Raw genomic sequence first — 14,479 nt, forward strand, 5'->3', positions numbered from 1 at the left:
CCTTCAATGACCACCTCTCATCTAGGATGTGGTGATATTTGAAGAACAAATGTACTTGCCACTTGCCACTTTTCAGAACAACCATACACACATCCAGCACTACCTTGAAAACATTCAAGTTTTGGTTGATTAGTAGCAGTTAATATTTATTCCACACAAGTGCCAGACAATGGCCATCTCCAATTACAGAAATGCATCAGTTTGGCATTCAATGGCATAATATCATTGAGGCATTCAAGGCTATGAACCAAATGGTAAAAAATGGGATTAGATAGTTGTTTTGACCAGTGTAGATGTGATGGGCTAAAGGGCCTTTTTCAGTGCTACAGATCTCTATGAATGTGAATCGCACCTTTGATCAGAAACCAATCAGGACCAGCTAATATAAATACTGTTATTACAAGTGCAGATATTGCTTTGTATCGTAAGTGACTCACCTCTGGACTCTCCAAACCTATCCACAATCTACGAGGCAACCATTTACTTACCTAAGCGCAGTCAAGGAACTCAACACAATGCAAGACATAGCAGTCCTCCACCTTAAGTAATCAATCACTCTGTTCACTACCAGGTCAGTAGCTGAATTCACCATCTACATGAAGAACTGCTGGAATTTTCTAAGATGTCCATGGCAAGACTTTGTGCTTACATCTCTGATTTCAAAAATTATTCATAATCTGGACCACAGGCTGCTATTTATTTAACAAATTATCGCAGATCTGATTAAGGCCTCAAGTTCACATTCCTGCCGACCCACAATATTCTTCAACTCCCGTCACTCAGAATCTAACTCAGCCTTAAAGATGTATCACAGTTTCTGCCTCCACTGCTCTTTAGATGAGGAATTTCAGTCTTGCAACTCTCAAAAAAATGGTACTCAGCTCCACCTTATATAGAAGAATCTATATTTTTAAACAAAATCACAGGAGAAACCCAACAGGCCTGGCAGCATCTGTGGAGAGAGAAACAGAGCCAAAGCTTTCTGTCCAGAATGGCTCTTCTTCAGAACTCATTATTTTTTAAATTGTGCCCCTTTTGGTCTAGTCTCTCCCATAATATCAACAAGCTGGAGGAAGAGAAGATCAAACAACAGGATCATTGCCAATTTCCACTTAAAAAAATGGAAAATGCTGGAAACACTCATCCTGCTGGGCAACATTTCTATAACTTGAAGGTATGGCTAACATTTCAGATCTACAAGAGCAGACTTTAAAGCAAAAGCATTCTAAGTGAAAAAGAAACAAAGAATGCAAAAACCTAATATCCACGACATCTTGTTAATTCTAATTAGTCTGGATTTATTTTCAAATAAAAGCAATTCACAGAAGCAACATTAAGCAAATACAAAAGTAGACAAGTAGAAAACTGTTGTTTAGAAAGCATTAATTATACCGGTTATTCCAATCATTGGAACCGTTTCTACAATTAATTCATGCCCTTTTTTATTGCTACGTATACAATTCTGAGCTTTTGGACAAAAGTAAGCTTCTGAATAGCTGTGCAATCTGGTGAATTCTCAAACAAATTACTCATAACGTAGATGTTAACATAGTTATTACTTTCTCGATCAGGCCAATAAGATTAGGTTATCTTCCTTTTTTTTATGGCTTCAACACAACATCCAAAAATGTTACAATCATAGAATCCCTAAAGCATGGAAACTAGCCCTTCAGCCCAACAAGTCCACATCAACCCTCTGAAAAGTAACCCATTCAGACCCCTTCCCCTACCATATTACTATGCATTTACCCCTGACTAATGCACTTAACCTACACATCCCTTAGTACGATGTGCAATTTAGCGTGGCCAATTCACCTAACCTGCACATCTTTGGATTGTGGAAGAAAACTGGAGCACGCAAAAGGAACCAATGCAGACACAGGAAGAATGTGCAAATTCCACATAGACAGTCACCCAAGACCAGAATCGAACCTAGGTCCCTGGCGCTGTGAGGCAGCAGTGGGAACCACTGAGCCACCGTGCTGCCAATGTCGATTGTGATCATGCACAGCACACACTCTGCAGTTACTTAATACTATTTGGAGTGTATCAATTTGTCTGTATCTACTTGTCTGTCGGGTCAGGGATGTCACCGATCGGCTGCAGAGCATTCTGAAAGGGAAGGGTGACAGCCAGTTGTCTTGGTGCATATAGGCACCAATGATATTGGTAAAAAAAAATGGGATGAGGTCTTACAAGCAGAATTTAGGAAGTTAGGAGCCATGTTAAGAGGAGGACCTCAAAGGTAGTGATCTCAGGATTGCTACCAGTGCCACGTGCTAGCCAGGGTAGAAATGAAATAAGAGGCAGGATAAACACGAGGCTTGAGGGATGGTGTAGGAGACAGGGGTTCAGATTTGTGGGACATTGGGACCGGTCTGGGGAAGATGGGGTTATTACAAATTGGACAGTCTACACCTGAACCAGACTGGAACTAATGTCATTAGGGGAATTTTTGCTAATGCTAATGGGGAGGTTTTAAACTAATGTGGCAGGGGACTGGGAACCAGAAGAGAAGACTACTAGACAGTGAGGTGGAAACTAGAGACTGTAGGAATCATAAAGTTAGCATTACAAAGGGGAAGAGTAGGCAGAGAGTAGATGAACACAAAGGAACTGGCGATCTGAAATGCATATACTTTAATGCAAGGAGTATTAGTGGGTAAGGCAGATGAACTTAGGGTTTGGATTGGTGCCTGTATGACGTTATTGCAATCATAGAGACTTGGCTGAAGGAAGAGCATCTATGGCAACTAAATGTTCCAGGATATAGATGTTTCAGACAGGGCAGGAAGGAAAGTAATAGGGGTGGGGTGGGGGGGGGTGGTTGGTGGTTGTTACATTGCTGGTCAGGGATGATATCACTGCTGTGCTAAAGGAGGATACTATGGAGGGCTTGAGCAATGACACACTATTGCTACAGCTGAGAAATAAGAAGGGTGCAGTTACACTGTTAGGGCTGTGTTGCAGGCCTCCCAACAGCAAGTGTGAGGTAAAACACCAAATAGGTAAACAGATTATGGAAAGATGTAGAGGCAACAGGGTGGTGGTGATGGGAGATTGTAATTTTCCCAATATTGACTGGGATACACTTTGTGTCAGAGGTCTGGATAGTGCAGAATTTGTAAGGACCAGCCAGGAAAGTTTTCTAGAGCAGTATGTCAATAGTCCAACGAGAGAAGGGGGTCGTACTGGACCTGTTGTTGGGGACTGAGCCAGGCCAGGTGGTATACGTCGCAGTGGAGGATTTCTTTGGGAATAGTGAACACAATTCTGTAAGTTTTAGATTACTCACAGACAAAGATGAGTGGTCCTAAGGGAAGAGTACTAAACTGGGCCAAGGTCAATTATGCTAAAATCCCTAGAACCAGATGGGATCTATCCTAGGTTGCTGAGGGACGCGAAGGGGGAAATAGCTGGGGCCCTGATATCTTTGTAGCATCCTTAAACACAAGTGAGGTGCCGGAGGACTGGAAGATTGCTAATGTTGCCCCCTGTACAAAAAGGGTAGTAGGGATATTCCAGGTAACTACAGACCAGTGGGCCTGACAGTGGTGGGAAAGTTGCTGGAGAAGGTACTGAGGGAAATGTGGACTGGGAGCAGCTATTGGAGGGAAGTCCACATTTGATATGTGGGAGACTTTCAAAGAGAGTTGAAGATAGTGTAGGATAGGCATGTCCCTTTGAAAACAAGAGATAGGAAAGGCAAGATTGGTGAAGCATGGATGGTAGGAGAAATCATTCAGCTAGCCAAGAGGAAAAGGGAAGCGTACATATGGTCCAGGCAGCAAAGAACAGAATGGGCCTTGGAGGAATATCAGGAGAGTGGGACCAATGTTAAACAAGGAATCAAGCTGGCTGAAAAGGGTCATGAAATAACTTTAGTTAGCAGAATTAAGGATAATCCCAAGACCTTTTATTCATATATAAGAAGCAAGAGGGTAACAAGAGAAAGGGTTGGTCCATTAAAGGATAAGGAAGAAAGGTTGTGTCGAACCTGAGAAAATGGGCGAGATTCTTAATGATTACTTTCATCAGTGTTCACGGAGAGGAGGGACATGATGAATGTCGAGATTAGAGATAGAAGCTTGTTTACTCTGGATCACATTGATATAAGGAGAGAAGATGCATTGGGTAGCCTAAAAGATATTAAGGTTGACAAATCCCCAGAACCAGATGGGATCTATCCCAGGTTGCGGAGGTACGCGAGAGGGGAAATAGCTAGGGCCCTGATATCTTTATAGCATCCTTAAACACAGGTGAGGTGCCGGAGGACTGGAAGATTGCTAATGCTGTCCCCATGTACAAAAAGGGTAGTAGAGATATTCCAGGTAACTACAGACCAGTGGACCTAACGTCAATGGTGGGAACGTTGCTGGAGAAGGTATGAGAGATAAAATCTATTTATATTTGGAACAGAACGGGTTTATCAGTGATAGGAAACATGGTTTTGTGCGGGGGGGGGGAGATCGTGCCTTACCAACCTAATAGAGTTCTTTGAGGAAGTGATACATGAAGGAAAGGCTGTAGATGTCATATACAAGTACTTTAGTAAGGCATTTGATAAGGCTCCCCATTGTAAACTAATAGAGAAAATAAAGCCACATGGTGTGCAGTGTTCTAGCTAGGTGGATAAAGAACTGGTTGAGCAACAGGAGACAGAGACCAGTGGTTGAAGGGAGCTTCTCGAAATGAAGAAAGGTGACAAAAAACAATGATCTGGAAGTGGGCATTGTTGGTCTGATCAGTAAATTTGCAGATGATACGAAGATTGGTGGAGTAGCAGAAAGCATGGGGACTGTCAAAGAATACAGGAGGACATAGATAGACTGGAGAGTTGGGCGGAGAAGTGTCAGATGGAGTTCAACCCAGGCAAATGTGATGCGATGCATTTTGAAAGGTCTAGCTCTAGAGCGAACTATACTGTAAACAGAAGAGCCTAGGAAAAAGTTAATGAGCAGAGAGATCAGGGAGTTCAGTCCATTGAACCCTGAAGGGGGCTGCAGAGGTGGATAGAGTGGTCAAGAAGGCATATGGTATACTTGCCTTCATTGGATAGGGTACTGAGTATAAGAGCTGGAAGGTCATGTTAAGATTGTACAAGACTTTGATTCGGCCGCATTTAGAATACTGTGTACAGTTCTGATCACCACATTACCAAAAGGATGTGGACGCTTTGGAGAGGGTGCAGAGAAGGTTTACAAGAATGTTGCCTGGTATGGAAGATGCTAGCTATGAAGAGAGGTTGAGTAGGTTAGAATTGTTTTCACTAGAAAAAAGGAGATTGAGGTGGGACCTGATTGAGGTTTACAAAATCATGAAGGGTATAGACAGGGTGGATAGAGATAAGCTTTTTCCCAGGGTGACGGATTCAATAACGAGAGGTTACGCGTTCAAATGAGAGGTGAAAAGTTTAGGGGGATACATGTGGAAAATACTTTACACACAGGGTGGTAGATGCTTGGAACGAGTTGCTAGCAAAGGTAGCAGAGGCAGGCATGGTAGCTTCATTTAAGATGCATCTGGGCAGACCCATGAGTAGGTGGGGAGCAGAGAGAGACAGATCTTTAGGAATTGGGCGATATGTTTAGACTGTGGATTTGGATGGGCACAGGCTTGGAGGGCCGAAGGGCCTGTTCCTGGGCTATAAATTTTCTTTGTATGCTGGGATCTATAATGGGGACTTCTGAAGGAAATTGTGGAGATTATTATCAACTCAACATTTAAGACATTTACAAATGTTTCAGCCTGGTCTCTTGCAAACATATGCTGACCTACATGACGGCTAAAATAGGAATGTTCATGAAGCTGCTTTGTGTAGTTAGTTGAGTTAGCAGTAACTCTTGGTCAATGTGGGAGCTCAGGGATGTCCCTGACTCCTTCACATGCAAGAAGTGTGCCCAGCTGCAGCTCTCGTTAGATTGCATGATGGTAATGGAGCTGCAGATGGACTCACTTTGGAGCATATGCGATGCTAAGGGGGTCTTGGATAGCACATTTAGCAAATTGGTCACACTGCAGATTAGGATTGCTGAGGGAGAAAGGGAATGGGAGTCCAAAAGGCAGAGAAATAGCAGGGAGGCAGTGCAGGTGTCCCCTGCGGTCATCGCTTTCCAAAACCAGTATACTGTTTTGGATACTGTTGGAGTAGAAGGAAGCAGTAGGGAAGGCAGCAGTAGCCATGTTCATGGCACCGTGGCTGGCTCTGCTGTACAGAAGGGTGGGAAAAAGAGCGGAAGGGCTATAGTCATAGGGGATTCAATTGTAATTGGAATAGATAGACGGTTCTGTGGTCAAAAACCAGACTCCCAAATGGTATGTGGCCTCCCAGATGCACAGGTCAGGAGTGTCTAAGCTTAGCTGCAGAACATTCTGAAGAAGGAGGGTGAACAGCCAGTTGTCGTGATGCACATAGGCACCAATGATATTGGTTAAAAAAACAGGATGAGGTCTTACAAGCAGAATTTAGGAATTAGGAGCCAAGTTTAAAAAGTAGGACCTCAGAGGTAGTAATCTCAGGATCTCTACAAGTGCCACGTGCTAATCAGAGTAGAAATTAAAGAATAAGCAGGATGAATGCATGGCTTGAGAGACAGTGCAGGAAGAATGGTTCACAAATTTGGGACACTGGGACTGGTTCTGGGGAGTTGGAACTATTACAAACTGGACAGTTTACACCTGGGTCAGACTAGAACCCAATGTCCTTGGAGGTGCTTTTGCTAACGATGTTGTGGAGGGTTTAAACTAATGTGGCAGAGGGATGAGAACCAAATGAAGAGGTTGGTGGACAGGAAGGACGTAGTAACTAAAGCCTGTAAGGGACTAGATAATGAAGCCAGCGTGACTAAGGGGAACAGTAGGCAGGGAGCAGATGATGAAAGCAAAGATATTGGTGGTCTGAGGTGCATTAAAACAAATGCAATAAGTGTAGTAAGTAAGGCAGATGAACTTAAAGCTTTGATTAGTACCAGGGTATGACGTTATTGCTATTACTGGGACTTGGTTGAGGGAAGTGCATGATTGGCAACTAAATATCACAGGATATAGATGCTTCAGGTGGGATAGATAGGTAAAAGGGATGGAGGAGTTGCATTACTGGTTTAAGAGGATACCACAGCTATGCTGGAGGGCACTATGGAGGATTCGAGCAGTGAGGCAATTTGGGCAGAGCTCAGAAATAGAAAGGGTGCAGTAACAATGTTGGGGCTGTACTCCAGGCCTCCCAACAGCGAGTGTGAGCTAACATTACAAACATGCAAACAGATTATGGAAAGAGGATGGGCGATTTTAATTTTCCAACATTGACTGGGATTCACTTAGTGTTAGAGGTCTAGATGGAGCAGAATTTGAGAGGAGCATCCAGGTGAGTTTTCTAGATCAGTAGTAAATAGTCCAATTCAGGAAGGGGCCATACCTAACATGGTGTTGGGGAATGAGCCTAGCCAGGTGGTTGAAGTTTCAGTATGGGATTACTTTGGGAATAGTGATTACAATTCTGTAAATTTTAGAATACTCATTGACAAAACAGAAGTGGTCCTAAAGGAAGAATGCTAAACTGGGAAGGCCAAAACTAGACCAATATTCGGCAGGAGCTGCGGAATGTAAATTGGGAGCAGCTGTTTGAAGGTAAATCCACATTTGATAAGTGGAAGGCTTTTAAATGGAGGTTGATTAGAGTGCAGGAGAGACATATTCCTGTGAAAATGAGGGATAGAAATGGCAAATTAGGGAACCATGGATGACAGGTGAAATTGTTAGACGAGCTAAGAGGAAAATGGAAGCATACATAAGGTCTAGGTGACTGAAGACAGACGAAGCTTTGGAAGACTATCGGGAATGTAGGAGTAATCTCAAATGAGGAATTTAGAGGGCTGAAAGTTTTGAGCAAACAGGATTAAGGAAAATCCCAAAGCCTTTTATTCACATATCTAGGAACCTCGGTTATCCAAATTACACTGGCAGGGAGTATCTTGTTGAGTTAATCAAACTCCGGATAATCGAATGCTGGATAACATTGTTTAGCTCAGCATCGAGACCTTGCAATCTTGCCGAATAATCCAATATTCAGATAATCGAGATTCCTCCGTATAAAGAGCAAGAGAGTAATTAGAGAAACAGTTGGCCCATTCAATAACAAAGGACAGAAGTTATGCGGAGTCAGAGAAAATGGGTGAAATTCTTAATGAGTACTTTTCATTGATATTCACTGAGGAGAGGGACATGATGGACGTTGAAGTTAAGATAAATGTTTGATCACTCTAGGTCAAGTCGGCATAAGGAGGGAGGAAGCATTGGGTATTTTAGAAGGCATTAAGGTAGGCAAGTCCCCAAGTCCGGATGGGATCCAACCCAGGTTACTGAAGGAAGCGAGAGAGAAAATAGTTGGGGCCTTATCAGATATCTCGTCCTGGAACACGATTGAGGTCACAGTTCTGGAGAATTGCTAATGCTATCCCCTTGTTTGAGGAGGATAGTTTAAGCAGGTAATTACAAATGGGTGAGTCTGACATCAGTGTTAGGGAAGCTGATGGAGAAGATACTGAGGGATTGGATCTATTCCCATTTGGAAGAAAATGGGTTATCAGAAATAGACAACATGGTTTTGTGCAGGGAAGGTCATACCTTACCAACTCAATAGAATTATTTGAGGAAGTGACAACATTGATTGATGAGGGAAGGGCTGTACATATCATGTACATGGGCTTCAGTCAGGCATTTGATAAGATTCCCCATGGTAGGCTATGGAGAAAGTGAAGTCACACGGGGTCCAGAGTGTACTAGCTAGATGGATACAGAATTGGCTGGGTAACAGGAGACGGACTGTAGTAGTGGAAGGGAGTTTCTCAAAATGGAGACCTGTGACCAGTAGTGTTCCACAGGGATCCATGCTGGGACCACTGTTGTTTGTGATATACATAAATGATCTGGAAAAAGGTGAGGTGATGTGATTAGCAAATTTGCAGATGGCACTAACATTGGTGGAGTAGCAGATAATGAAGGGGACAGTCAGAGAGTACAGCAGAATATAGATAGATTGGAGAGTTGGGCAAAGAAATAGCAGATGGAGTTTAATCCGGGCAAAGGCAAGGTAATGCACTTTGGAAGATCCAATTCAAGAGCGAACTACACAGTAAATGGGAAAGTTCTGGGGAAAATTGATGTGCAGAGAGATTGGAGTATTCAGGTCCATTGTTCCCTGTAGGTGGCAACGCAAGTCAATAGAGTGGTCAAGAAGGCATACGGCATGCTTTCCTTCATCAGACAGGGCATTGAGTACAAGAGTTGGCAGGTCATGTTACAGTTGGATAAGACTTTGGTTTGGCCACATTTGAAATACTGTGTACAGTTCTGGTCACCACATTACCAAAAAGGTGTGGATGATTTGGAGAGGGTGCAGAGAAGGTTCACTACAATGTTGCCTGGTATAGAGGGCGCTAAAGAGAAAATAATTGAGATTTTCACTAGAAAGACGGAGGTTGAGGAGTGACCTGATTGAGGTTTACAAAATCATGAGAGGTATAGACAGGGTGGATAGCAAGAAGCTCGTTCCCAGAGTGGGTGTCTCAATTACCAGGGGTCACGAGTTCAAAGTGAGAGGGGAAAAGTTTAGGGGAGGTATGCATGGAGAGTTCTTTAGCACAACATGGTGAGTGCCTGGAACGTGCTGCCAGCGGAGGTAATACAGCAGGGCACAATAGCCTCATTTAAAATATATCTGAACAGATACATGAACGGGAAGGGAGCAAGGGGATACAGACCCTTAGAAAAAAGGTGACAGGTTTAGATACAGGATTTGGATTGCTGCAGGAATGGAGGGCCAAGGGGCCCTTTCTTGTGCTGTAATTTTCTTTGTGGTTTGAGTGGCTTTACATCACAATTCTTGCCTGAATATGGTAGTGTTAGAAAACGTTAGCCTAATGTATTTGTTGTAGAATTGCTTTATCTCTCACCAGATTTCTTTTAATTCAGCATGGAACAAAATAGATACTTAAATGCATACTTTAATGTTGTAAAAACAGACTGAAAAGTATGGTCAAAATTTGTCAAAGTCTAACACTGAATCATATATAGTGAACTATTAGGTCAGATGGAGACAGTGAGGTCTGCAGATGCTGGAGATCAGAGTTGAGAGTGAGTTGCTGAAAAAGTACAACAGGTCAGACAACAGGTCAGGAGCAAGAAAATCAACGTTTCGGGCCGGAGCCCATCATCAGGAATGAGACTGGGTGCCTTGGGGGTGCAGAGATAAATGGGTGGAGGGGTGGCTGAGAGAAGGTAGCTGAGAGTCAGATAATCAAATGCCCAGTCACTTGAAATAACAGAAACATATAAAAGGTAGTGAGCTTAAAGGGAGGAACTTCCGGAGTTTAGCACAAAGAAGGCTGAAACCACAGTGTTCCATGATGAAGCATAAAAGTTTGAATGTGCAAGAGTCAAAATTGGACAAATGCAGAGATTCCATAGGGTTGTAGAGCTGAAGAACTTACAAACAGAGAGGGAAGTGAGGAGACAAGAGGGATTTAAGCACTTAAGACAATTGGAAAATAAATAAGGTTGCCATAGTCTTAACAGACCACAGGACTGTTCTCCCAGCAGACAGAGACAGCTGGTGGTGGTTTGATTGGAGGTCGCAATGCGTCAAGCAAGAGAAGAGGTTGAGAAGGAGAATCTGTCATGGTAACCTCAGTTGTTGCAGAAATTGAATCCATGCAATTGGCAGCATTCTGCATCACAAACCGGACATCCAGCCAACTGAGCAAACTGACCTCTGACTGAATACATTTTCAGTTATGAAAGCTTCATATTTAAACATTTTCGTGGACTTGAAGGATTGTAGATACCTGGATTGTTTTCTTTCAAAGAGGTGAATGAAACAACATGGTAAATTTTGTGAAATCACGACATTTCTTTTTGGACACACATCTTGTGAAAAGTTTCCAGCTCAGTCCTATTACTGATAAAGGACCCTTGTCATGGGTCCATTATAATATCTGAAATCCCAGTCCAGCTGCTTTCACATGAGAAGCCTCCAAAAGAATTTGTTGCTATTTCCAACTGGATCTACAGAAGTCCACAAAGACAAATGCACATGTTCAGTGACATCAGTCTTCTAGCACCAGAATGTCAGATTGTCAGTCAGTTGAGCATATCAAATCTTACCTTTTTTGCCTTCAAGAATTCAGAGATATTGACAAAGCTTTTTTTAAATCTTGCTAATAAATCCATGTTTTTCCCTTTTACATAGATTCACACAATGTGTTTGTTTGTTCACATGTTTGGGATTATTTGGAAGTGTAAAAATTTTATTTTCATATTTCAAACAGCTTACACTTTCATGAAAAAGGTTTGGTTTCACAAAAATCAAAAATTACGTATATTGAAGAAGTTTGGTTGTTTTTTTTATTCTAAGTCTAATTTAGCAAAAAAGCATACCACCGATCATACCAAGTACTGGGCAAAATATTTAAATAGATATTGTGATCTGTGGATTAGCGAGATTAGAAAACAACACTGCACTCTTCCCATCTCAGTAATAACAAAACTGAAGCCTCTAGCAGGATTTCTAATGAGGACCACATTTATTTGAAAGTTGCTTAATTGCAACTAGGTAAGTAAATGTAACAGAGGTAGAAGGGCTTTTGCCCGAAACATCGATTTCGCTGCTCATTGGATGCTGCCTGAACTGCTGTGCTCTTCCAGCACCACTGATCCAGAAGTAAATGTAACAGGTTTCTCTTGAATTATTAAAGCAAATGGCTTTGACAATTGTTAAAACACTTCTGGAGTTGGAAGTTTTAAGCCTGAGTGGATTGCAAAACCAGGATATTAGCAATGGCTGAAAATTAAAATTGGAATTAAAAGCAGGAGCTGACATAGCAGATATAATAGTGAAAATAGTGCAGCATTTGAAACTGAAAGAGAAATAAGATAATTCAGTTGATGATACAATTGAATTAACAAGAATTTTGTTGCAGAAGAAGCACAGTGAATAAAAAAATGAAATGATGAAGCTTAAACAAGAAAGACAATTAACTTCAAAGACTAATAAAACATTCAAAGGAGATAAAAAAAAATAAAAAGGAAAGAGCATTTTACTTTTGGGAAAGGAAAAGAGAAAGACAAGTAAGTGAATAATAGAGGGAATACTGACTTGGGGGTTGCAACACCAAAAAAAAAGGATCTGATTCTTGAGAACATACTGATGAGAAATGCCCTCAGTCAATCCAAGACCAATTGGGAGAACAAATTAAGCTTGTGTATGCCTTTCCAATATTTGATGAAAGGAACAAAGAAGCATTTTTTTTTAATTTATTTTGAAAAGAGAGCCAACCAGATGAAGTGGCCAAAAGACAACTGGACAGTGTCCATAGAAACCATAGAAACTGATCTCTTAGCTTTAGAGATAGAAATTTAGGACAAACCCATCAACCATGTTAAAGCATAAAGGAAAATAATTTTGACTGTTTGATGCAGGCATTAAAAGGTAAAGACTGTATGTAATCCTCAGGAGAAATGTTTCTCTTGGAAGAATTTATAAGTTCACTCTCCCCATTCGCAAGAACTCAGAACCAGAAGATTGCAACCATAAGACAGGCAGCTGAGAGAGATGACAATTAACAGATGGTCAACAAATTCAATCTCTTTTACCATCACTCCCACAAACCCAAAAAGGACACAAGATGGGTAGGGAAGGGACAGCTGGGAATGCCAGCTCCAGGTCTGCTGCTCCATTTAAAAAAAAAGTGTGCAGATGGTGGAAGTGATATTTGAAGTCCCAAATGTTACCTTTGTATAGATTGCTCGAGGTCATTTGTCATTATTATTGGGAAAAATCAGGGTGATTCAAAGAAAGGAGCCACAACAAAATATGAAAGATCAAACTGTAACTCTAACAGCAGCTGTGAGGCCAAGTACAAACACTGCTGAGAGTGCAGGGGAGGGAGACCAGATACCACAGTGATTCAGGGGAATTCTTGTCAAAAGATAAAGTAACTTGTTATTTCTCATACTGCCACACTAAGAGATACAGGAATCACCCAAACTTTTGCTGAGAAAAGGCAAGTCTTTTCTAGCAGACTGCCTTACAAATGGCAAGAGTCACACCCATCTTGTGTCCTTCTCGGGTTTGTGGGAGTGATTGAAAAAGAGATTAGATTTGTTGACCATCAACTGTCATCTTTCTCAGCTGCGTGTCTTATGGTTGCAATCTCCTGGTTCTGAGTTCTTGCAGATGGGCAGAGTGAATTTTTAAAATCTTCCTAAAGAACCATTTTCCCTGAGGACTGTATACAGCCTTTACCTTTTAATGAATGATATTAGCTGGGTGTATATGGCCATCCCTTTGTATCAAGCACGTGAAGTGTGAACTAACATCTGGAACAGTACATATAGGAGTTGTCTGTAGTTTACCTGTAAACAAAGTTGGCTTACTCCAAGGAATGATTTGGAAGAAGTAAATATTGTAGCATTTCCAATAGTCATAGAAAGGCCAAATGATATCAAGGAGACACAACAGTTCCAGAAAAAAGGTTCCAGAATTTTTCCTTTACAGTGAACTAAGCAAGGGCTACATAAAGTCCATTTTACAGGGCAAATTGGTACCACAGGCAGGTATTTGGAATCTGATTGATGAGTCTTAATCTTACAGCTAATACGAAAAACATACAATTGACCACATTAAAAACCATATCAAATAACTAAATTTATGTTGAGGCCCATGATGTTGTGGGCCTAGGGAAAGATAATGCATTCTTCCCATCGTGATCATAACAACTTGAATGGGGAAAATGTGTATTGGAAAATGTAGGGTTATGGGGAGGATAAAGCAAATGGAACACAGTGAATCTTTCTTTTAAGCTGCTGACACAGGTACAATTGGCCAAATGATCTCCTGAAGTACTGTGTCATTCTATGAATATATTAAATAAGGTTGATCCTTTCTTTTGATGTGATCAAAGGAATACGGGATATATCTGACCAGGAGACTACAGACTGCAATCAGATACTTTTGACGCTGAGTTATCAGTTTTGTCGTGACTATTTACAACTTATTTGCTTGTGACTCTTAATATCCTAGCAAGCCACCTAGTTATTTTTCTGACTTTACAACAACATAGAAGCTTTCAGGATTACTTTTCCATTCCACTATTTAGCAACTCAGCATTATGGGATTTTAACTCACTTTTGGGTTATTCACCCAGTTTTATAGTCACAAGACACACATATTGTCAACTAAAATACTTAAAACTTAAGTCTTGAGTTCATCAGTTCCATTCAGTAAAAATCTATAACTAGGAAAAGAAGTGAGTAATTGATTACACTGTGCTTGAATTCCAGCTAGACAATTTAACAACTTACCAATAAACAAAGAAACTGCTCCACAAGATGGAGATTTGACTGTTTCTGCAACTTCATCTGTGGAAAGTTTCTCATATGTCACTTTTATCAAATCCTTTGGTTTATCTTCCAAATCATTCAT

The 14,479-nt window shown here is 41.3% G+C and overlaps 1 protein-coding gene across 1 annotated transcript in view; it reads right to left on the bottom strand.

Moving 5' to 3' along the window:
- LOC132818851 (molybdopterin synthase catalytic subunit) overlaps positions 1-14,479 on the bottom strand; it is a 60,512-nt gene extending 46,033 nt beyond the window's left edge. The window contains exon 1 of the mRNA XM_060829992.1: positions 14,359-14,479. Within this exon, the coding sequence (XP_060685975.1) occupies positions 14,359-14,479 (121 nt within the window). The remainder of the gene's footprint in view (positions 1-14,358) is intronic.

The sequence above is a fragment of the Hemiscyllium ocellatum genome, chromosome 1 (genome assembly GCF_020745735.1).
Source record: "Hemiscyllium ocellatum isolate sHemOce1 chromosome 1, sHemOce1.pat.X.cur, whole genome shotgun sequence".
In the NCBI taxonomy this organism is placed as follows: Eukaryota; Metazoa; Chordata; class Chondrichthyes; order Orectolobiformes; family Hemiscylliidae; genus Hemiscyllium; species Hemiscyllium ocellatum.